At 43.4% G+C, this 24492-nt stretch overlaps 1 protein-coding gene across 1 annotated transcript in view; it reads right to left on the bottom strand.

Moving 5' to 3' along the window:
* Positions 1–24492, bottom strand: part of LOC111974296 (GDNF family receptor alpha-2) — an 86262-nt gene that overhangs the window by 40300 nt on the left and 21470 nt on the right. Inside the window, exons 3-4 of the mRNA XM_024001992.2 lie at positions 16332–16418; positions 8352–8715 (exon numbers count right to left, since the gene is read on the bottom strand). Of these exons, the coding sequence (XP_023857760.1) occupies positions 8352–8715; positions 16332–16418 (451 nt within the window). The remainder of the gene's footprint in view (positions 1–8351; positions 8716–16331; positions 16419–24492) is intronic.

Genomic DNA, 24492 nt, shown 5'->3' with positions numbered 1-24492 from the left:
TGTAAAAATTGTAACATAAAAAAAAGCAATGTTGGATGGTTGATTATGCACAAGTTAATCTTCAATGTGTTGTTATTGAATTTCTGTAGATCTCGATTTAGAGAGAGAAAATATATATATTATAGAGATATATAATAAATAGTATATAGATATATAGAACACATAGAGATATTCACATGGCCTGTTGTCAATGTTCTCGATCCCGTTAAAGGCCATACAGAGTTTATCATAGAAGGAAACCTAGATGTTGCTACTGATATACAGAGATTTTTACAGGAGAATGTCACGTCAACGCTGTTCTCGTGATGTGAATGTGGGTCATGCGTACTGCTGATCAAGCACGAAGACTCAACGAATCACATTAAACATATTGCAAACTATAACACAATATTTTTTAAGTTTTGGAAGTCTAGACCTAATCCCAAATGAGATGTTGTGGCAGAGACTTGCACGAGCAGTTCATGCTTGAAAATCCACACATTTTGACAAAAATCCTCAACAGCAGTAGACACTGATCAACAACTCACGGAAGTGTTTGTTTGAGTCATTGCAGCAAAAGGTGGCAATTACTTTTTCACACAGGGACATTGGGTGTTGTATAATTGTTTGTTTATGAAATTAATATGTAATTGTGTTATTTTTTTAACTCAGGTTCCCTTTATCTAATATTAGGTTTTGGTTGAAGATATGATAACATTCAGTATGAAAAATATGCAAAAGTAGAGAACATTAGAAGGGGGCAAATACTTTTCACAGCACTTAACTCATGAAAACCACACAATCCTTGACATATTACAAAAGTACATACCAGTACAAAATTTGGACCACCTACTCATTCAGGGGTTTTTCTTTATTTTTACTTTTTTCTACATTGTAGAATATAGTGAAGACAACACATCTATGAAATAACACATATGGAATCATGTAGTAACAAAAAAGTGTTAAACAAATCAAAATAAATTTTATATATAACCTTTGCCTTGATGACAGCTTTGCCTTGATGACAGCTTTGCACACTCTTGGCTCTTCTCACCCACTTTCACGAGGCAGTCACCTGGAATGCATTTCAATTAACAGGTATGCCTTGTTATAAGTTAAATAGTGGAATTTCTTTCCTTAACGTGTTTGAGCCAATGAATTGTGTTGTGACAAGGTAGGGGTGTATACATAAGATAGCACTATTTGGTAAAAGACGAAGTACAAATTACGGCAAAAACAGCTCAAATAAGCAAAGAGAAATGACAGTCCATCATTACTTTAAGACATGAAGGTCAGTCAATCTGGAAAATGTCAAGAACTTTAAAAGTGTCTTCAAGTGCAGTCACAAAAACCATCAAGCGCTTATGAGTAGTGGTTTCTTTGCAGCGATTTGCCCATAAAGGCCTGATTCACTCAGTCTCCTCTGAACAGTTGATGTTGAGATGTGTCTGTTACTTGAACTCTATGAAGCATTTATTTGGGCTGCAATTTCTGAGGCTGGTAACTCTAATGAACTTATCCTCTGCAGCAGAGGTAACTCTGGGTCTTCCTTTCCTGTGGCGGTCCTCATGAGAGCCAGTTCCATCATAGCGCTTGATGGTTTTTGTGACTGCACTTGAAGACACTTTTAAAGTTCTTGACATTTTCCAGATTGACTGACCTTCATGTCTTAAAGTAATGATGGACTGTCATTTCTCTTTGCTTATTTGAGCTGTTTTTGCCGTAATTTGTACTTCGTCTTTTACCAAATAGTGCTATCTTATGTATACCACCCCTACCTTGTCACAACACAATTCATTGGCTCAAACACGTTAAGGAAAGAAATTCCACTATTTAACTTATAACAAGGCATACCTGTTAATTGAAATGCATTCCAGGTGACTGCCTCGTGAAAGTGGGTGAGAGAATGCCAAGAGTGTGCAAAGCTGTCATCAAGGCAAAGCTGTCATCAAGGCAAAGGTTATATATAAAATATATTTTGATTTGTTTAACACTTTTTTGGTTACTACATGATTCCATATGTGTTATTTCATAGATGTGGTGTCTTCACTATTATTCTACAATGTAGAAAAAAGTAAAAATAAAGAAAAACCCCTGAATGAGTAGGTGTGTCCAAACTTTTGACTGGTACTGTATATTGTCAAGGATTGTGTGGTTTCATGAGTTAAGTGCTGTGAAAAAGTATTTGCCCCCTTCCTAATGTTCTCTACTTTTGCATATTTTTCATACTGAATGTTATCATATCTTCAACCAAAACCTAATATTAGATAAAGGGAACCTGAGTTAAAAAATAACACAATTACATATTAATTTCATAAACAAACAAATTATACAACACCCAATGTCCCTGTGTGAAAAAGTAATTGCCACCTTTTGCTGCAATGACTCAAACAAACACTTCCTGTAGTTGTTGATCAGTGTCTCACGTCGCTGTTGAGGATTTTTGTCAAAATGTGTGGATTTTCAAGCATGAACTGCTCGTTGCAAGTCCTGCCACAACATCTCATTTGGGATTAGGTCTAGACTTCCAAAACTTAAAATTTGTTAATTTTTGAATATGTGTTTTGGATCGTTGTCTTGCTGCATAACCCAGCTTCAGCTCACAGACAGGTTGCCTGACATTCTCCTGTAAAATCTCTGATACAGAGCACAATTCATGGTTCCTTCTATTAATAACTTCTTATGGCTGTTAACGGGATCGACTTGACAACAGCCAGTGAAACTGCAGGGTGCCAAATTCAAACAACAGAAATCTCATAATTAAAATTCCTCAAACATACAAGTATTTTACACCATTTTAAAGATTAACTTGTTGTTAATCCCACCACAGTGTCCGATTTCAAAAAGGCTCTACGACGAAAGCACACCATCTGATTATGTTATGTTAGGTCAGTACCTAGTCACAGAAAAACACAACCATTTTTCCAGCCAAAGAGAGGAGTCACAAAAAGCAGAAATAGAGATAAAATGAATCACTAACCTTTGATGATCATCAGATGACACTCATAGGAATTCATGTTACACAATACATGTATGTTTTGTTCGATAAAGTTCATATTTATATCCAAAAATCTTAGTTTACATTGGCGCGTTATGTTCAGTAATGTTTGCCTCCAAAACATCCGGTGATTTATCAGAGAGCCACATCAATTTACAGAAATACTCATCATAAATGTTGATGAAAATACAAGTGTTATGCATGGAACTTTAGATAAACTTCTCCTTAATGCAACCGCTGTGTCAGATTTAAAAAAAAACTTTACAGAAAAAGCACACCATGCAATAATATGAGTACGGCGCTCAGACACAAAAACAAGCCATACAGGTACCCGCCATGTTGTGGAGTCAACAGAAGTAAGAAATAGCATTATAAATATTCACTTACCTTTGATGATCTTCATCATAATGCACTCCCAGGAATCCCAGTTCCACAATAAATGTTTGTTTGGTTCGATAAAGTCCATAATTTATGTCCAAATACCTCCTTTTTGTTTGCGCGTTTAGTTCAAAAATCCAAATTCACGACGCGCAGGCACACTTAGTATTCCACTGTATTCCATTACAGTTCGTAGAAACATGTCAAACGATGTATAGAATCAATCTTTAGGATGTTTTTAACATAAATCTTCAATAATGTTTCAACCGGAGAATTCCTTTGTCTTTAGAAAGGAGAAGAAACGCAGCTACCTCTCACGGGGGCGTGCCTGAGTGAGCTCATGGCACTCTGCCAGACACCTGGTTGAAACAGCTCTCAGTCCCTCATCCGTCATAGTAGAAGCCTGAAACAAGGTTCCAAAGACTGTTGACATCTAGTGGAAGCCTTAGGAAGTGCAATATGACCCCATAGACACTGTATATTGGATAGGCAAACCTACAAACCTCAGATTTCCCACTTCCTGGTTGGATTCTTTCTCAGTATTTTGCCTGCCATATGAGTTCTGTTATACTCACAGACATCATTCAAACAGTTTTAGAAACTTCAGAGTGTTTTCTATCCAAATCTACTAATAATATGCATATCTTAGCTTCTGGACCTGAGTAGCAGGCAGTTTACTTTGGGCACCTTATTCATCCAAGCCATATTAAGGCAAGTCGTCCAGGTCCTGAGGCAACAAAGCAGCCCCAAACCATCACACTACTATCACCATGCTTGACCGTTGGTATGAGGTCTTATTGTGGAATACAGTTTTTGGTTTTCGCCTGGCATAATGGGACCCATGTCGAACAAAAATAAATGTGTTTGTTTTCTTCCAGACCCCCCCAAAAAAGGTATTCTGATGTGATTTAATTGACTCAGAACATCCAATTTCGTTGTTTTCTCTATGAACAATTGTACATTTGAGAGTGAAAACACAAAAAAAAAACTTCAAACCAAGAAAAATAAAACTGAGAACATAATTTGGAAAAATATAAAACAGAAACTATAGTGCACTACTTTCTCTTGTACACTAAGGACCCCGGGAAGAGTTGGAGGGGAGAGGAGCTCTGTCAAGTTGGTTGTTAATTTATTAAAAAAATATATTTTACCATTATTTAACTAGACAAGTCAGTTAAGAAAAAATCTTATTTTCAATGACGGCCTAGGAACAGTGGGTTAACTGCCATGTTCAGGGGCAGAACAACAGATTTTACGTTGTCAGCTTGGTGATTTGATCTTGCAACTTTTCAGTTACTAGTCCAATGCTCTAACCACTAGGCTACCTGCCACTAAGGAACATTCAAAGTCATCTAATCATTGCTATACAGCCATGTTCAAGTCTTGTCATTGAATTTCAAGCCGATTAAAGTACAAACTGTAACTCTGTCGCTCAGGAACATTCAATGTCGTCTTGGTAAGCAACTGCAGTGTATATTTGGCCTTCTGGGCGACCGGGAGACCTATGGGCCCACGCACAATTGGCCCAGCGTCGTCCAGGTTAGGGGAGGGTTCGGCCGGCAGGGATGTCCTTGTCCCATCATGCTCTAGCGACTCCTGTGGCGGACCAGGTGCATGCACACTTACACGGTCGCCAGGTGTACGGTGTTTCCTCTAACACATTGATGTGGCTGGCTTCTGGGTTAAGTGGGCATTGTGTCAAGAAGCAGTATGGCTTGGTTGGATCGTGTTTCAGAGGATGCACGGCTCTCGACCTTTACCTCTCCCGAGTCCGTACGGGAGTTGCAGTAATGAGACTGTAACTACCAATTGGATACAACGAAATGAATGAACATAACAAGATTCAACAACTGAGACATAAACTGAACAAGTTCCACAGACATGTGACTAACAGAAATGGAATAATTTGTCCCTGAACAAAGGGGGGGGGGGGGTCAAAATCAAAAGTAACAGTCAGTATCTGGTGCGGCCACCAGCTGCATTAAGTACTGCTGTGCATCTCCTCCTCATGGACTGCACCAGATTTGCCAGTTCTTGCTGTGAGATGTTACCCCACTCTTCCACCAAGGCACCTGCAAGTTCCCAGACGTTTCTGGGGGGAATGGCCCTAGCCCTCACCCTCCGATCCAACAGGTCCCAGAGGTGCTCAATGGGATTGAGATCTGGGCTCTTCGCTGGCCATGGCAGAACACTGAAATTCCTGTCTTGCAGGAAATCACGCACAGAATGAGCAGTATGGCTGGTGGCATTGTCATGCTAGAGGGTCATGTGAGGATGAGCCTGCAGGAAGGGTACCACATGAGGGAGGAGGATGTCTTCCCTGTAACGCACAGCGTTGAGATTGCCTGCAATGACAACAAGCTCAGTCCGATGATGCTGTGACACACCGCCCCAGACCATGACGGACCCTCCACCTCCAAATCGATCCCGCTCCAGAGTACAGGCCTCGGTGTAACGCTCATTCCTTCGACGATAAACGCAAATCTGACCATCACCCCTGGTGAGAGAAAACCGCGACTCGTCAGTGAAGAGCACTTTTTGCCAGTCCTGTCTTGTCCAGCGACGGTGGTTTTGCCCATAGATTACATTGTTGCCGGTGATGTCTGGTGAGGACTTGCCTTACAACAAGCCTAAAAGCCCTCAGTCCAGCCTCTCTCAGCCTATTGCGGACAGTCTGAGCACTGATGGAGGGATTGTGTGTTCCTGGAGTAACTCAGGCAGTTGTTGTTGCCATCCTGTACCTGTCCTTCAGGTGTGATGTTCGGATGTACCGATCCTGTGCAGGTGTTGTTACACGTGGTCTGCCACTGCGAGGGCGATCAGCTGTCCGTCCTGTCTCCCTGTAGCACTGTCTTAGGCGTCTCACGTACGGACATTGCAATTTATTGCCCTGGCCACATCTGCAGTCCTCATGCCTCCTTGCAGCATGCCTAAGGCACGTTCACGGAGATGAGCAGGGACCCTGGGCATCTTTCTTTGTTGTTTTTCAGAGTCAGTACAAAGGCCTCTTTAGTGTCCTAACTTTTCATAACTGTGACCTTAATTGCCTACCGTCTGTAAGCTGTTAGTGTTTTAACGACCATTCCACAGGTGCATGTTCATTAATTGGTCATGATTCATTGAACAAGCATAGGAAACAGTGTTTAAATCCTTTTACAATGAAGATCTGTGAAGTTATTTTGATTTTTACGAATTATCTTTGTAAGACAGGGTCTTGCTGAGTTTATATACACTGCTGTTCAAAGGTTTGGGGTCACTTAGAAATGCCCTTGTTTCTGAAAGTAAAGCAATTTTTTTGTCCATTAAAATAACATCAAATTGATCAGAAATACAGTGTAGACATTGTTAATGACTGTTGTGACTGGAAAGTGCTAATAATGGAATGGAATAATGGAATATCTACAGAGGCGTACAGAGGCCCATTATCAGCAACCATCCCTCCTGTGTTCCAATAATGTAATCCAAGTTAATAATTTTAAAAGGCTAATTGATCATTAGAAAACCCTTTTGCAATTATGTTAGCACAGCTGAAAACTGTTGTGCTGATTAAAGATGCAATAAAACCGTCCTTCTTTAGACTAGTTGAGTATCTGGAGTATCAGTATTTGTGGGTTCGATTACAGGCTCAAAATGTCCAGAAACAAAGACCTTTCTTCTGAAAATCGTCAGTCTATTCTTGTTCTGAGAAATGAAGGCTATTCCATGCGAGAAATCGCCAAGAAACTGAAGATCTCGTACAACGCTGTGTACTACACCCTTTACAGAACAGCGCAAACTGGCTCTAACCAGAATAGAAAGAGGAGTGGGAGGCCCCGGTGCATAACTGGGTAATAGGACAAGTACATTAGAGTGTCTAGTTTTAGAAACAGATGCCTCACAAGTCCTCAACTGGCAGCTTCATTAAATAGTACCCACAAAACACCAGTCTCAACGTCAACAGTGAAGAGGCGATGCTGAACACTGAAATCTAAACTTTAGGATGTCACAGGAAGAGATGGCAGTCCAACATTCTTTATCTGATCTTCTTTTCCTATTTACCATATATAACGGTATATAAGAGTATGATAATTCATTTCAGCAATACCGGCATTTGGTCAACAGCTCGCTCACTGAGGCACGTACGCACATATGCATGTAGGGTGGCAGATAGCCTAGTGGTTAGAGCGTTGGGCGTGTACAAGGAAGGTCACTAGTTGAAATACTTGAGTCGACAAAGTGAAAAACCTGACGATGTGCCAGTGAGGAACGCACTTAACCCTAATTTGCTTCAGAGGTGCTGTATCACTATGACTTACAACACATTTCACTGCACCTATTTGGTGTGTGACAATGAAAACATATTTTTTGATAAGTGGATGCTGCACCCCTCAAACACATTAAATAGATGGCTGAAAAAGACAGATCCTCAGGTGGGTGGGGCATGTGCGTTGCTAGTTTATACTGTTGTGGGGCAGGCCAGTAACCAGAGGTTTGCCCGTTCAAAAAGCTAGGCTGGCGGCTGCACCCTTGAGCAAGTCACTTAACCCCTAACCTGCTCCAGGGGCGCTGCTCTTCGGCTGCTCATATGCTTCTTTCAGCCTTGTGTGTGTCATGTCGTGTCTGGACGGTTGGCAATTAAAGAACAAAAATAAACCTTTCAGTTTTTATGGACAACAAATTGTACCAGTATGTTAAAATATGTTGATGTTACACGTTAAGATACAGCGCCTTCAGAAAGTATTCACACCCCTTGACTTTTTTTGTGTTGTTTTGTTACAAGGTGGGATTAAAACGTATTTAATTGTAATTTTTTTGTCAACAATCTACACAAAATACTCTGTAATGTCAAAGTGGAAGAAAAATTCTAATGTTTGTAAAAAAATATATACAGTATATGAAAAATAAAACACTAATATATTTTGATTACAAAAGTATTCAACCCTCTGAGTCAATACTTTTTTTATATGGAAGTATGGACACACACACACAGACAAATCCCCACTCATAAATCTCTTACCTGCAGAGGGGGTCTTGGCGGCAGTTCTTCCTTAGCTCCAGGCAGTAGGGTTTGACTTTGTCCTCGAAGGAGCAGAAGGGCACGATGGTCTGCCTCCTCCGTTCAGCACAGCCCAGGTCCTGGCAGGGGCAGAAGAGCAGCTGGTGGCTGTAGTCGGTGGGCACACGGTCCAGGAACTGCCTAAGGGCCTTGTGACAGCGCTTACGGTTACACGGTTCCCCTTTGCTGCAAGTGGCAATGTAGGTGGAGCGCTGTTTCTTACAGGTGTTGTTGAGGTTGCAGGCCTTCGCTGCGTCCAGGCACGGGTTACAAGTCTTGCTGGGGTCAGAGCAGGTGTTGGCTTTAGGGGTGACAGTGTGCATCCCTGCAGAGAAGGGGGAAGGGGAGCATTGGAAAAATAATATGCACTTAACTATCTATTGCAAAGCTGTGTTGTTATTATGGGTCTGACCTATAGCATTTGTTAACTGGCTCATGACAAAATTCTTTGACACCATCATGATAACACATAACACAAGTTAAGTTGATGTGCTCCGACTACTTATGACCATTTATGTTGTCAAGTTTGTGAGTGCTGAAAGTGGGCTTCATGATGATGGTCTTAGTGCTCTCCCTATGCTAGGGGTTATTCAATATCATATATTTTTTCCAAGCCAACACCAAGCCATCTGATACTTGGATAGCTCGCCTATATCCATTCTTACTGAATAATTGATTTGGAGAGGTCTTGAGTGAAATGTGAATGAATAAAGTTGATTCTGCTCATTGATTGCTTCATGTCTCCCTGGATCGTTCCCACCACTAAGAAAGAACATGGTGTACCACTGTAACTAAACACCATGACACAGACCTTGATACTGTTTACAACATGTTAATTAGATGTCTTGTTGCTTATTGACATGTGTAATTGGTTTGTGAGTATGGGATATTAAACACAGGAGCACAAGGACATGGGAAAGGCTCACTGTGCTGCAGTATTGTGGCCTATTGGACAGTTTAAGTGGCAGATGAACCATTTCCTTTACTTACTGTGATCACACCATGTCATCTAGATATTGTAGAAAACAGAAGTCAATAAATGTGCATAGTCTGAGAGCAGTTTGGACTGGTGGTGGTGGTACATGCCCATCTGCTTTTGAGATATCACTAATAAAAGAGTATCACACACACTCACATTCCGCTTCCCTTGTATTTAGGCTGTATCAGAGAACATAACCTCCCTCTTCCTGTAGATGATGGTATTTCAGAGGGTGCGCTGGCTTGGTGACATCCAGGGAGATTCATCTCTTATTCAACAGAACCAATCTCACTCAGCAATGAGGAAAACCCTTTCCGATGGACTGCATGAGCAGCTGTACTGTCTGTAAGTGGTGCATCACAGATGATAAATCCTAGAAATGCCATACACAGAATGGACATCACACAAACACGGAGCATTTCCATCCAGGATTTAACCACATGTTTTACCCAAAAGGATCAGTTTTTTCTGTTTCCATCTACGCAGGCCGGTACCCATGTTTCACTGGACCTGCTCTCACCTGGGGCCAACGCCAGGTCACTGGTACATTCCAGCTCACATTTACATAACAATGGCTAACTGTGAACTTTAACACCTTCTCACAAAGCAATTATTTTGATAATGCAGAGGTTGTTGTCACCCCTACCTATGGAAACACACTTTCATAGTATAACATCAAATCAAATCAAATCAAATTGTATTAGTCACATGCGCCGAATACAACAGGTGTAGACCTTACAGTGAAATGCTTACTTATGAGCCCCTATCCAACAATACAGCTTCAAAAAAATACAGATAAGAATAAGAGATAAAAGAAACAAGTAATTAAAGAGCAGCAGTGAAATAACAATATGAGACTATATACACCGATACAGAGTCAATGTGAAGGGGGCACCGGTTATTGGAAGTAGTATGTACATGTAGGTAGAGTTATTAAAGTGACTATGCATAGATGACAACAGAGGGTAGCAGTGGTGTAAAGAGGGGGTGAGAGGGGGTGAGAGGGGGGATTTTCAGCAGTCTTATGGCTTGGCGGTAGAAGCTGTTTAGAAGCCTCTTGGACCTAGACTTGGCGCTCCGGTACCGCTTGCCGTGCGGTACCAGAGAGAACAGTCTATGACTAGGGTGGCTGGAGTCTTTGACAATTTTTAGAGCCTTCCTCTGACACCACCTGGTATAGAGGTCCTGGATGGCAGGAAGCTTGGCCCCGGTGATGTACTGGGCCGTTCGCACTACCCTCTGTAGTGACTTGTGGTCGGAGGCCGAGCAGTTGCCATACCAGGCAGTGATGCAACCAGTCAGGATGCTCTCGATGTGTATAGGGTGTATACACATCGAGGGTGTATACACTAGTGGAACAGGTGTTACAGTCGAAAGAGCAACAACAGAACCCCAAAAAGCTAATGATTTCTCTTTTTCAACCACATGGACACATAGACGCAACTTCCTGTCGATAGGGGGAAAATGAAAAGGTGGATTCTATTTTGTAAAGATTGGATTTTTTTTGTTGCTTTGTTAGCTTTGTCTTTATCCCTCCGTCACCAATGCTACCCCAAGAAGGAGAACATGCTAGGTCAAGGGCTGTGGGATGATCTGTGATGATCTTTATGTACGCCGATGAATCAACATTTTACACATCAGCTACCACAGCAAGTGGAATCACCGCAACACTTAACAAAGAGCTACTGTCAGTTTTACAATGTATTATTAGTAATAAGTGAGTCTTAAATATATATATAAAAAAACTAAAAGCATTGTATTTGGGACAAATCATTAGTTAAACCCTAAACCTCATCTAAATCCAGTAAAATATAATGTTCCGATTGAGCAAGTTGAGGAGAATAAACTGCTTGGTGTGTAACTCTCAATTGTAAGCTGACATTGTCAAAACATATTGATTCAACAGTTGCTAAAATATGAAGAGGTCTGTCCAAGATTACGTTCTGCTCTGTTTTCTTGACATCACAATCAACCAAACAAGTCCCATAGGCTGGACTACTGCCCACTTATATGGTCAAGTGTTGCAAAAAAGGACAAAGGCAAATTACAATTGGCCCTGAACAGAGCACGGGGGGCTAATATCAACAACATGCATATCAATCTCTTCTGGCTCAAACTAGAGTAGAGATTGACTGCATCACTGCAGGTCTTTGTAAGCGGTATTGACGTACCGAACTATCTGTTAAATCGGTTAAGACGCAGCTCAGACACTCATACATACCCACAAGACTTGCCACCAGAGGTCTCTTCACAGTCCCCAAGTCCAGAAAAGAGGCTAGGAAGCACACCGTAATATAGAGTCATGACTAAATGTAACTGTCTTCCACCTCAGGTAATTCAAGCTAGCAGTAAAATCAGAATAAAAAAACACCTCACAGCACAACGCGGACTGTGAAGAGACACACACTAACACACACACTCTAAAACACCCACTCTACACCCACCCACACATTATTCTTAGTAATGTAATGTAGTATTGAAATGTAAGAAGGGAGCAATGTACATTTGTATAATGCACAATGTTTTGTATAATGTTTTATCTCTGTTTGGACCCCAGGAAGAGTAGCTGCTGCCTTGGCAACAGCTAATAGGGATCCTAATAAAATACTAATACTAAATACTAGATTGGACTCCAAAGAAAAGCTGATATTAGCAACAGGGAATGAGGCCAAACTGGGCCAAACCTGGCCAAAGCGGTCCAGAACCAGGCCAGTCCAGCTGGAGGGGTGGTTTGGGGTGCTATCCAAAGGCGCTACACATAACAGTGATGGATTGCAGCTCCTAAATCTTCTCTGGCCATCTGCAGCCTGTAATGTGGGGCACAGGGGTTCCAGGATAAAAACTAAATAAGAGAAGGAAGTACAAATATTTATTTATTTATCTGACCAGGCAGTGGAGTGGTGTGAGGTTTTACTATTTCTGATTGGGGAGAAGAGATTGAATTGGGTACTCAAAGCAGAGAGATATCCTGACACAAAGGCCCTCTCCATATAATCAGAGAGAGTAGCTGGGTGGAAGATATATTGTGTTACAGGAAAATAATATTTTTTTTCTAGTGCGTTATGAAAGGTTTTGCCTATACACCTTTCAGTAATGGAAGAAGGGTGATAGGCAACTTGCAAAAATGGAAGGCTTGTTGATTACAGCAGGTCATCACTGACAAAGGGAACAATGTGCCGTCTCCTGCCAAATGATTGGACCACCACTTACGTATACCTGCTCAAGTGTTTTCAATTAACCCGGCCAATCATCATCACGATCAGCCCTTCACACGAGCTCTAATGAACACACAATTCTGATATCTCTTTCGGTGCAGTCCCATTGCTGCACACAGCAGATACAGCCAGTCTTGGGAAACCTCTTGGAATGGCCTCACCATCACAATACCCTGAGCCTTCTGCTGTATTAAGACATCCTGGAAATAGAGGGCCGTGTCCTGATTATTCCAGTTCATCTAAGATGTTCACTGTGGGACAACAACTGTTTATCTGCATGTTGCTGCATTGAAATAAACCTTTGTTGGCGGTGACTGTTACAATGTGGCTCTGTTGATGCATCTTTGCATGCAAGTCAGAGTCATGTTTATCATGCAGTGCACGCTATGTAGCAACATGTGTGACTTTAATTGGTTTTTGGCACGCACAAAAATACACAGAATTTATTTTATGATAACCCCGCTCTTTGACTGAGCTATAAACAGGGTTATAATAGGGCGTTCGTCCACAGCGCTCATAAATTAAAACTATGTGATGGCCATCTCCTGAAAAGCACAGTGCAGTAAGTACAGCCCAGTCAAGGGATCTGGATTTACGCATTTTCCAGAGTAAGGGATCTTCCTTCCACAGTAATTGCTCTCTCTCTCCCTTATTTGAAACCTGAATTTCATATATCATCCTGGACTCCGGGGAGCAGGAGTTCAGTACAGGTTAGAGTGGGGATCTTGGCTTCAGGTATACTCACTGTAATTAGGATGGGTGCCAAAGTTTGGATTTAATATAGCCCTTAGTGAGTGTGCAGGGGCTTGCTAGAAAGTCTTTGGTCCATACCCCTGGGAGCATGTCAAGCATTTCCATGTCAAAGGATTCATCAGTTTTTTAGCTCAGGCTTGTATCACAGCAGGGTTTGGCCAGTGAATGCCTTGGCTACACGCTACTACATTTACCTACAGAAAGCCTCACTGTCCATGTTTGGGATCTGCTATGGTATCAGTAGGAAAGCTGTTTTATAAGCTGTATTTTACCTACAGAAGCTCACTTCCATGTTTGGGATCTGCTATGGTATCAGTAGGAAAGCTGTTTTATAAGCTGTATTTACCTACAGAAAGCCTCACTGTCCATGTTTGGGATCTGCTATGGTATCAGTAGGAAGCTGTTTTATAAGCTGTATTTTACCTACAGAAAGCCTCACTGTCCATGTTTGGGATCTGCTATGGTATCAGTAGGAAAGCTGTTTTATAAGCTGTATTATGTGCTCTAATAAGATAATGGCTGCTTTACCAGTTCAGAAATGTTTTCCGAATTTGACAATCATTCATTTCAAACCTGAGACAAATATCATTGCAGCAGAAATATGCAAGTGAGTTGATTCAAATCGCTATCAAGATGCTGGCATTGCTTCACGTATTCCCCAAACATAGTGTGTAGAATGTCTAATTGTACCAACAAAACCGACTAATGAGGGTTGCCAGGCCCATGTTTGGAGGATTATTCAGTATTCTATTTAATACCACCTTGTTAGAATAACGCTGACTGCACAAACAACTAATACGTTACCCTTAGACCCCCAACACTCATTAAGTGTCCATGGAGAAAACGAAGAGGCAACTGTGAGCTAATTGTAAATGTAAACGGATTATAACTACACATAGTACAGCAGCTGAACAACGACAGTACACTAGCACACATCAGGGCAACATTGTCTTTGACAATGAAACAGTAATTGTTATGAGGGTAAGGTGAGGACATCTAGCATTGGGCTGCATGCTGATCCTTTTTCCCCAGCCGTAGAAATATTTTTCTGAATTGAATTAGTTGATGGGCATGTGGAACAGAGAGGTGAGAGGATTATTAGGCAGAGTAAGAAGGTCTAACTAAGGGGAGTCAAACTCAACTCCTGGAGGGCCGGTGTGGGCTGCTTTTTTAAATCCTGGACTCTGCATAGATAATAAGTGAATTAACTCAAAATTGGGTCACAAGGACAGAATAATTTGTGTAAAATAAAATAGAAATTACAGTCAATTATATATTTGTATGCAATGGGATATTTCGTAATATGACAATCATTTTCATCTGGGCTTTGATGAGGGGCTAACTGGTTGAGGTGGAAAAATTATACGAGTGCTATCCAATATCCATCACAATGCCCAAGAGTAAGACTATGGCCTTGTACAATTTGAAGTAAGAAAATGGTGGACTTGTGAGAGTTGACTTGGCAAAGCAGACTGGCATTCTCCTCTCTGTCAGTTGCTTTGTTACCCTGGCCCTGTGTTCATTTGGAGATACAGTGGAGTGTTTTTTTTTTCTCATCAATGTTTTCCCCCCTTATCTCTCTCACTATAAACTCTTGAAGTTGTAGAGATTATTTTTCAATTTTCTAACCTTCCTCCTAGAGAGTGTTTTTCGCCATCCTCATCAACACAGCAAGATATCACATTCTCTGAGCTTCGGTTCAGTTTACCGTTTTATAAGTGATTAAGCACACTTTTGTGCAGTTGAAATCAAAGGGAAAAGTATTTCAGAGAACAACTGTGTAATTACTTATCTGTTTGCCTGTGGGCTTTTCTTACTACCACAATCAATGATTCTGTCCTCTGAAATGATAAATAATGAGTAACCTAGGGCTAGAGGCTAAATGAATTTAGGAGAGCAAATCAGATTTTTCACCTTTGAAAGAGTGTAGGATTTTTTTTAAACAAAAATTGACATATTAATGAGTCCCAGACACATTTTAACATGTTTCAAATGAGCTGAAAAATGACCAAGACGTAAGCTACCTGAGCTACAACCATTTTAGTACTATAGAGTAAAGAAAAGCAGATGGCCTTCTTAACAATCCAAAACGCCATGGTATTCAAAGCGACTTCCAATTTATATTTTGTCTGGTGCTCTCCTTTTTTGATATATCAAACCAGTATATTTTCAAACAACCATGTCATCTGCTGACTTCAAGCTAAAGGGATTATGCAAAAAGCATGTCTTTCTTGTACCTCCAAGATATGAAACAAAGCATGAGGCATCGGCCAGGAAAAGCAAATGTGGCATCTCTGCTGTATACTGCTTTTGGCAAATGAGGCTGGATCATCCTCCGGCAATTTCTGTAGGAACTGGATGAAAGAAAATGATTGGATTTTCAAGTGACTATAGCCTATATCTCCTATAGCTGTGGCAATGGCCCTGCGATCCTCCAATCTAACCTTCATTTATTTTTGCTGTGTCTTATAATAAGATCTGCATTGATTAGTAATGCCCTCTCAGTAACAACCAGTTAATTAAATGTGAGCAATAGTTCCCTTGCTGAATAATTGCTTTGTAATTAGTACACCAAATAGGAAATCAAACTGAAAGGAAAATCTATAGATGGGAATATGGAGGCAAATACATGGGTTTATGTAAGCAAGACCCCCCCTTGGAGAACCAAGGAATATAAAGAGGAATCCATAATATTTACTTAATAAAAGCCTTAAAGAGGCTGAATTGAACTTTTGGCTTTGGGGCTGTTGAGCCAAAAGGAGTCCCCCAAATGGACAAAAATATTATCCATAAATTACCTCCTTCCGCCTCCCTCAGCCATGAGCAATTTTTTTCTTATTCATGAAATAAGAAATCCTTCCTCTTCCATCTTGTATATTTAAGAGTATTAGAGTATAAGTGTTGTAATTATACTTATTACATGTCATTGTATTTTTATAGTCTTTTCATATGGCATAGTCCTTTTTTTTTTTTACATAAAATGGTCGGTCTTACCTGAGATAATGGAAGCGAGACGGAATGCATCAGGGTGGCGAACAGGCATCACAGGTTCATAAGGGGATGTTTCATAAAACTCTCGACCTGGGAAAACAGTCAAGTTCAAGTTTAATTTGTCACATGCATAACTACAGTGAAATGCTTAACTTGCAAGCCCTATCCAACAGTGGAGTATTCAATATAAAATATTATAACTAATAAAAATAAGAAATGAAAAGAGGAGAAATAAGAGAGGAAGCCAGCCACTGCTCATGACCTGGCTTATACCATCCCTACAGTGAAGCATGGTGGTGGCAGCTCCATGCTGTGGGGATGTTTTTCAGAGGCAGGGACTGGGAGACTAGTCAGGATCAAGGGAAAGATGAACGGAGTGCATTTGGAAAGTATTCAGACCCCTTCACTTTTCTACATTTTGTTACGTTACAGCCTTATTCTAAAATGTAAGAAAAAAAATCATCATCAATCTACACACAATACCCCCTAACGATGAAGCAAAAAACGATTTTTAGAAATGTTTGCAAATGTATTAAAGATAAAAAACAGAAAAACCTAATTTACATAAGTATTCAGACCCTTTGCTATGAGACTCGAAATTGAACTCAGGTGCATCCTGTTTCTATTGATCATCCTCGAGATGTTTCTACAACTTGATTGGAGTCCACCTGTGGTGAATGTAATTGATTGGACATGATTTGGAAAGGCACACCTGTCTATATAAGGTCCCAAAGTTGACAGTGCATGTCAGAGCAAAAACCAAGCCATGAGGTCGAAGGAATTGTACTTCGAGTTCTGAGACAGGATTGTGTCGAGGCACAGATCTGGGGAAGGATACCAAAACATTTCTGCAGCATTGAAGGTCCCCAAGAATACAGTGGCCTCCATCATTCTTAAATGGAAGAAGTTTGGAATCACTAACACTCTTCCTAAAGCTGGCCGCCCGGCCAAACTTAGCAATCAGGGGAGAAGGACATTGGTCAGGGAGGTGACCAAGAACCCGATGGTCACTCTGACAGAGCTCTAGAGTTCCTCGACCCTAAGCACACAGCCAAGACAATGCAGGAGTGGCTTCAGGACAAGTCTCTGAATGTCCTTGAGTGGCCCAGCCAGAGCCTGGACTTGAACCCGATCGAACATCTCTGGAGAGACCTGAAAATAGCTGTGCAGCGACGTTCCCCATCCAACCTTTCAGAGCTTGAGAGGATCTGCAGAGAAGAATGGGAGAAACTCCCCAAATACAGGTGTGCCAACCTTGTAGCGTCATACCCAAGAAGACTTGAGGCTGTAATCATTGCCAAAGGTGCTTAAACAAAGTACTGAGTAAAGGATCTGAATACTTATGTAAATGTGACATATAACATTTTTTGCAAACATTTCTAAAAACCTGTTTTTGCTTTGTCATCATGGGATATTGTGTGTAGATTGATGAGGGAAAAAAACTATTGAATAAATGTTTGAATAATGCTGTAACGTAACAAAATGTGGAAAAAGTCAAGCTGTCTGAATACTTTCCGAATTCACTGTATAGGGTCAATGCCAGTACCAAATGTACAATGTGCAGGGATACTGGAGTATTTGAGGTAGATATGTACATGTAGGCAGGGATTAGGAGAAAGTGACTGGAAGCCGGATATATTTTTTTATAAAATAATAATAATAACAAACAGTATGATGAAATAGTTTTTGATAACACTGAAAATTAAAGTATGCTCACACCCACATACTGTAGTGGCACATGAATTACAGGGTATGTGTAGAGGTAAATAAAGGAATACACACATGCAGATACAGTATGATCTCAAAATATATAAAAAGTTGTTGACCTTCACATGTTTCTAAGGCAAGGAGTCATGGTTTTAGAATCATTGCACAGGATAATACCAGTTTTTATTGGTGCTATAACAATGAGCAATTATCTACTGTATAGTGTACCTAAATTGTTGATAACAGAAACCAGTGAAGGTTGAATTCTACAGATGTTGTCAACTTCAGTTTTGGCTCTTAATTGGTCTGTCTGACCAATAACACATTTTACACCCTGAAGATTTCAATAGTGTGAACAGTTGGCTAATTTTGTGATATGCAAAGCAGATCGTTCACCACGGTCAGATAATTTCCTTTTGGAAAGAACATTTGGCCATGGTGTTCTGTGGTTTGGGTCAGGCAGCCTCCAACGCTGAATTGCCAGGGCTATGTTTGTAAAAAATGTCAAATTAGCACTCAACTGACTGCACTACTCCCCTGTGACTCTCTCTCAGAAGCCCCTAATCCTGCGTTTAAAATTCACAGCCATTCGGTGTGATTCAGACAAACCCTCCAGTGTGTAATAGCTTTTGCATTTTGATCTTAACAGAAACACAGCAAGGCTGTTGTGGGACAGACAGGGAGCCCACCGCAGCAAATGAGAAAATCCAAAATCTGTGGGGAGATGTGAAGCTCAGTGGATAACCCTCCAATCAATAGATATCACCATTTTGTATATCACACCGCTCCATGCTGATGTTACTTCAATGGAAGGTAGTGTGTGCTTCACTTATGTATGCATGCACTACTGTAAGTTGCACTGGATAAGAGTGTCTGCGAAATGACAATAATGTAAATGTATAATGTGTTGATCATGTTGTACACTACGGTGCATATTTCATTATCAGGCTGCGGATCAGGTGTAATAAAAAAATATAGCCTTGAAAATTTCCCTTTAATAACACAGTCTTATGTGGGTTCACAGTACGTTTGTTGAAAGCAAAACTGAGGCAACGTATTACGAGACGTTATCTTAGTATCCTAAAGAACAAAGTGAGAAGCTACAGTAAAACAGCTATGGAAATACACCACTTTATGGAAGTCAAACTAAAGATGGTTTACAATAATGCCAAATGTCTAAAAGACAGGGGTGGAAGTCACGTCTCCCAACATTATAAACTATAGAGTGATGACACTGAACTCTTCCCTTACCAACTCCTGAGCAAAGCTCCAAGGAGGGCCACACGAAGACTGCTATTACATATTATTCCCTTCCCTGAGTAAAACTACACTGAGTGTACAAAACATTAGGAACACCTTGTCACACCCTGATGTGTTTCACCTGTCCTTGTGCTTGTCTCCACCCCCCTCCAGGTGTCGCCCATCTTCCCCACTTATCCCCTGGGTATTTATACCTGTGTTTTCTGTCTGTCTGTGCCAGTTTGTCTTGTTTGTTCAAGCCTACCAGCGTTTTGTGCCTCAGCGATTGCTTTTTTCAGTCTCTCTTTTTGCACCACCCTGGTTCCAGGACGTGGCCAAACGTCACGACCTAGCATTGGACGCATTGCAGGAGCAATTCTGTGGGTTTCCTACCAGGCAGCCTACCACGACAGAAACCTCCCAGCCCCTCAGTAACCCAACTGGGAGCAGCGCCATCACCCCGGTTTCCCGGGAACCCTGCTTACCTCCCTCGGAGCGCTACGATGGTGATTACAGAACCTGCCTGGCCTTTCTCTCCCATTGCTCCCTCGTTTTCACGCTGTAGCCTTCTTCGTTCCCCTCGGACCGCTCGAAGGTAGCGTACATTATTACGCTGATGTCCGGGAGGGCACTCGCCTGGTCCACGGCGGTGTGGGAGCAACAATCCGCCGTCTGCCTCAGTTTGGAGATTATTCGTGTCGGAGGTGAGAAGTTTTTGACGCTCCGGTGTCCGGGACAGAGGCTGGAAGTTACTCCAGTTTCGGCAGGACACCCTCAGTGTGGCAAACTATGTGGTGGAGTTCCGCACGCTAGCAGCGGAGGGTACCTGGAACCCGGAAGCGCTGTTCAACACGTTCCTGCACAGATTATCGGAGGAGGTAAAGGATGAGCTGGCAGTCCGAGAACTACCAACGGATCTCGACTCACTCATCACTTTAACCATCCGGATCGATGTTCGGCTATGGGAACGTAGGAGGGAGAAGAGGTCCGATTGTGGTCCCAATCGCCCACTCAGGGAGCCCACCTTGCATCTGAACTCAGGAAGTCCCCGGCGTCTACGTCCCCGAGAGGAACCGAGCTTATCAAGTCCCTCCAAGAGCCTCCGGAGACTGCCGATTCAGCTCTTCCTATGCCAATGCAGCTCGGCAGGGCTAGGCTGTCTCCAGCCGAATGGGTACGCAGACTTGAGACCCAGAGTTGTCTATACTGCGGTACTGCCAGTCACTATGTGTCTGCCTGTCCCTTCAACAGACCTAGCTCATTCGTTGGAGTGAGTACTCTGGTGGGCATCACAGATAATTTTTTATCTCCCCTTGCTCACCCCCCTCCCCGTGCCATACTGCGGTGGGGCGACCAGTCCAAGTCTCTCCAGGTACTCATCGACTCGGGGGCCGAAGTGAGTCTCATGGACCTTACCCTGGCGTCCAAACTGGGCATCCCCACTCAACCCCTCTCCATTCCCATGGGTGTTAGAGCGCTGGACGGGCGCTCTATAGGCCGAGTCACCCACCAGACCACCCCTGTCAACCTACGAGTGTCGGGTAACCACAGCGAGACGATCCAATTCCTGCTGGTTGAGTCTCCGCAGGTTCCTGTGTTATTGGGATTCTCTTGGTTCCAGCAACCCAATCCATCCATTGACTGGGCTACTGGTGCCATCGTGGGCTGGAGCCCATCCTGCCACACTCATTGCCTGAAGTCAGCTCTGTCTGCCCCGGGACGTCTTCCCAGTGGCTTGATAATTGCCCTGGACCTCTCTGCCAGCTCCGCAGAGTACCAGGACCTCCGGGAGTGGTTCAGTAAGGCCAGGGCCAGTTCTTTTCCACAGCACCGACCGGTATCCAAGAAGGTCAAGCCTGAGGCGCTGCTATAGTGCCGCGGGGCTACAACCCCAGAAGCCGAGACCTTTTCCCCCGCTCCAAGGTCATTAGCCCCTCTGCTGTTTGTCCTGTTGCCCCTCCGTATTGTTCCTACCTTTTCTATGTCTAGAGTTAAAACCATGTCTGACTGCCCCTTGTCTCCGGTTTCCAGGACCACCCCTCTCCCCCGTCTCATTGACGGAAGACCGGAGCACATGGTGAGATGTCTCCCGAGGGTTCGACCTCGTGGCAGGGGATTCCAGTACCTGGTTGACTGGGAGGGTTATGGCCCAGGAGAGAGGTGCTGAGTCTCTGTTAGGTACATCCTGGAACCAGGCCTCATCTCTGAGTTCCAGCGCCGGCACCCTGCTCAACCAGGTATGCGCCCAAGTAGGATTCTAGGTGGCGTCCCTAGAGGGGTGGTACTGTCACGCCCTGATCTGTTTCACCTGTCCTTGTGCTTGTCTCCACCCCCTCCAGGTGTCGCCCATCTTCCGCACTTATCCCCTGGGTATTTATACCTGTTTTCTGTCTGTGCCAGTTCGTCTTGTTTGTTCAAGCCTACCTGTGTTTTGTGTCTCAGCTCCTGCTTTTTCCAGTCTCTCTTTTCTCGCCCTCTTGGTTTTGAGCTCTGCCTGTCCTGACTCTGAGCCCGCCTGCCTGACCATCCTGCCTGACCCTGAGCCTGCCTGCCGTCCTGTACCTTTGCCCCTACTCTGGATTACCGACCCATGCCTGCCTTGACCTGTCGTTTGCCTGTCCCTGTTACAATAAACATTGTTACTTCTACACAGTCTGCACTTGGGTCTTACCTGAAACCTGATACACCTGCTCTTTCCATGACATGGACAGACCAGGTGAATCTTTGTGAAAGCAGTGAACCCTTATTGATGTCACTTGTTAAATCAATTTCAATCAGTGTAGATGAAGGGAGGAGATTTAAGCCTTGAGACAATTGAGACATGGATTGTGTATGTATGCCATTCAGAGGTTGAATGGGCAAGACAAAAGCTTTAAGTGCCCTTGAACGGGGTATGGTAGTAGTTGTTTAAGGTACACCGATTTCAGTGTGTCAAGAACGCAAAGCTGCTGGGTTTCTCACACTCAAGAGGGGTTTGGACCTGACCATGGAACATGACCAGGACATCAGACAAAAGTATGTGGACACACATTCAAATGACTGGATTTGGCTATTTTAGCCACACCCGTTGCTGACAGGTGTATAAAATCGAGCACTCAGCCATGCAATCTCCAAAAACAAACATTGTCAGTAGAATGGCCTTACTGAAAAGCTCAGTGACTTTCAACGTGGCACAGTCATACTGTAGGATGCCATCTTTCTGCCCTGCTAGAGCTACCCCGGTAAACTGTAAGTGTTGTTATTGTGAAGTGGAAACGTCTAGGAGCAGCAACAGCTCAGCCGTGAAGTGGTAGGCCAGACAATCTCACAGAATGGGACCGCTGAGTGCTGAAGTAAAAATAGTTTGTCCTTGGTTGCAACACTCACTACCGAGGTCCAAACTACCTCTGGAAGCAAAGTAAGCACAAGAACTGTTCATCAGGAGCTTCATGAAATGGGTTTCCATGGCCGAGCAGCCGCACACAATCCTAAGATCACCATGCGTAATGCCAATCATGGAGTGGTGTAAAGCTCGCCGCCGTTGAACTCTGGAGCGGTGGAAACGCATTCTCTGGAGGGATTAATCATGCTTCACCATCTGGCAGTCCGACAGACAAATGTGGGTTTGGCGGATGCCAGGAGAACGCTACCTGCCCCATTGCATAGTGCCAACTGTAAAGTTTGGTGGATGAGGAATAATGGTCTGGGGCTGTTTTTCATGGTTCAGACTAGGTGTCATGTTTTGTCATTTATTTTCATGTCTTGTCCCTGTGCTTCCCTCTGCTGGTCTTATTAGGTTCTTTCCCTCTTTCTCTCTCTCTCTCTCCTCCTCCCTCTCTCCCTCTCCCGCTCTCTCTCTCTATCGTTCCGTTCCTGCTCCCAGCTGTTTCTCATTCTCCTAACCAGCAGAGGAAGCACAGGGACAAGACATGAAAATAAATGACAAAACATGAACGTACCCCCCCACTCACCGAGCGCCTCCTGGCGCACTCGAGGAGGAACCCTGGCGGCAACGGAGGAATCATCAATCAACGAACGGTCCAGCACGTCCCGAGATGGAACCCAACTCCTCTCCTCAGGACCGTAACCCTCCCAATCCACTAAGTACTGGTGACCACGTCCGGAGAACGCATATCCATGATCTTCCGTACCTTGTAAATAGGTGCGCCCTCGACAAGGACGGGGGGGGGGAGGGAAGACGAACGGGGGCGCGAAGAAAAGGCTTGACACAGGAGACATGGAAGACAGGGTGGACGCGACGAAGATGTCGCGGAAGAAGCAGTCGCACAGCGACAGGATTGACGACCTGAGAGACACGGAACGGACCAATGAACCGCGGAGTCAACTTGCGAGAAGCTGTCGTAAGGGGGAGGTTGCGAGTGGAAAGCCACACTCTCTGACCGCGACAATACTAGGACTCCTTATCCTACGTTTATTGGCGCTCTCACAGTCTGCGCCCTGTAACGGCAAAGTGCAGACCTGACCCTCCTCCAGGTGCGCTCACAACGTTGGACAAAAGCCTGAGCGGAGGGAACGATGGACTCGGCGAGCTGGGACGAGACAGAGGAGGCTGGTACCCAAGACTACTCTGAACGGAGATAGCCCGGTAGCAGACGAAGGAAGCGAGTTATGAGCGTACTCAGCCCAGGGAGCTGTTCTGCCCAAGCGCAGGGTTTCGAAACGAAAGGCTGCGTAATATGCGACAATCGACTGATTGGCCCTTTCTGCTTGACCGTTAGATTGGGGTGAAACCGGAAGAGAGACTGACGGAAGCACCGATCAAACGACAGAACTCCCTCCAAAACTGTGACGTGAATTGCGGACCTCTGTCTGAAACGACGTCTAACGGGAGGCCATGAATTCTGAACACATTCTCAATGATGATCTGTGCCGTCTCCTTAGCGGAAGGAAGCTTAGCGAGGGGAATGAAATGTGCCGCCTTAGAGAACCTATCGATAACCGTAAGAATCACAGTCTTCCCGCAGACGAAGGCAGACCGGTAATAAAGTCTAAGGCGATGTGAGACCATGGTCGAGAAGGAATGGGAAGCGGTCTGAGCCGACCGGCAGGAGAAGAGTTACCTGACTTAGTCTGCGCGCAGTCCGAACAAGCAGCCACGAAACGGCGCGTGTCACGCTCCTGAGTAGGCCACCAAAACCGCTGGCGAATAGAAGCAAGCGTACCCGAACGCGGGGTGGCCAGCTAACTTGGCAGAGTGAGCCCACTGAAGAACAGCAGA

Source organism: Salvelinus sp. IW2-2015, linkage group LG15 (assembly GCF_002910315.2).
Source record: "Salvelinus sp. IW2-2015 linkage group LG15, ASM291031v2, whole genome shotgun sequence".
In the NCBI taxonomy this organism is placed as follows: Eukaryota; Metazoa; Chordata; class Actinopteri; order Salmoniformes; family Salmonidae; genus Salvelinus; species Salvelinus sp. IW2-2015.
This window is presented reverse-complemented; position numbering and strand designations above follow the sequence as displayed.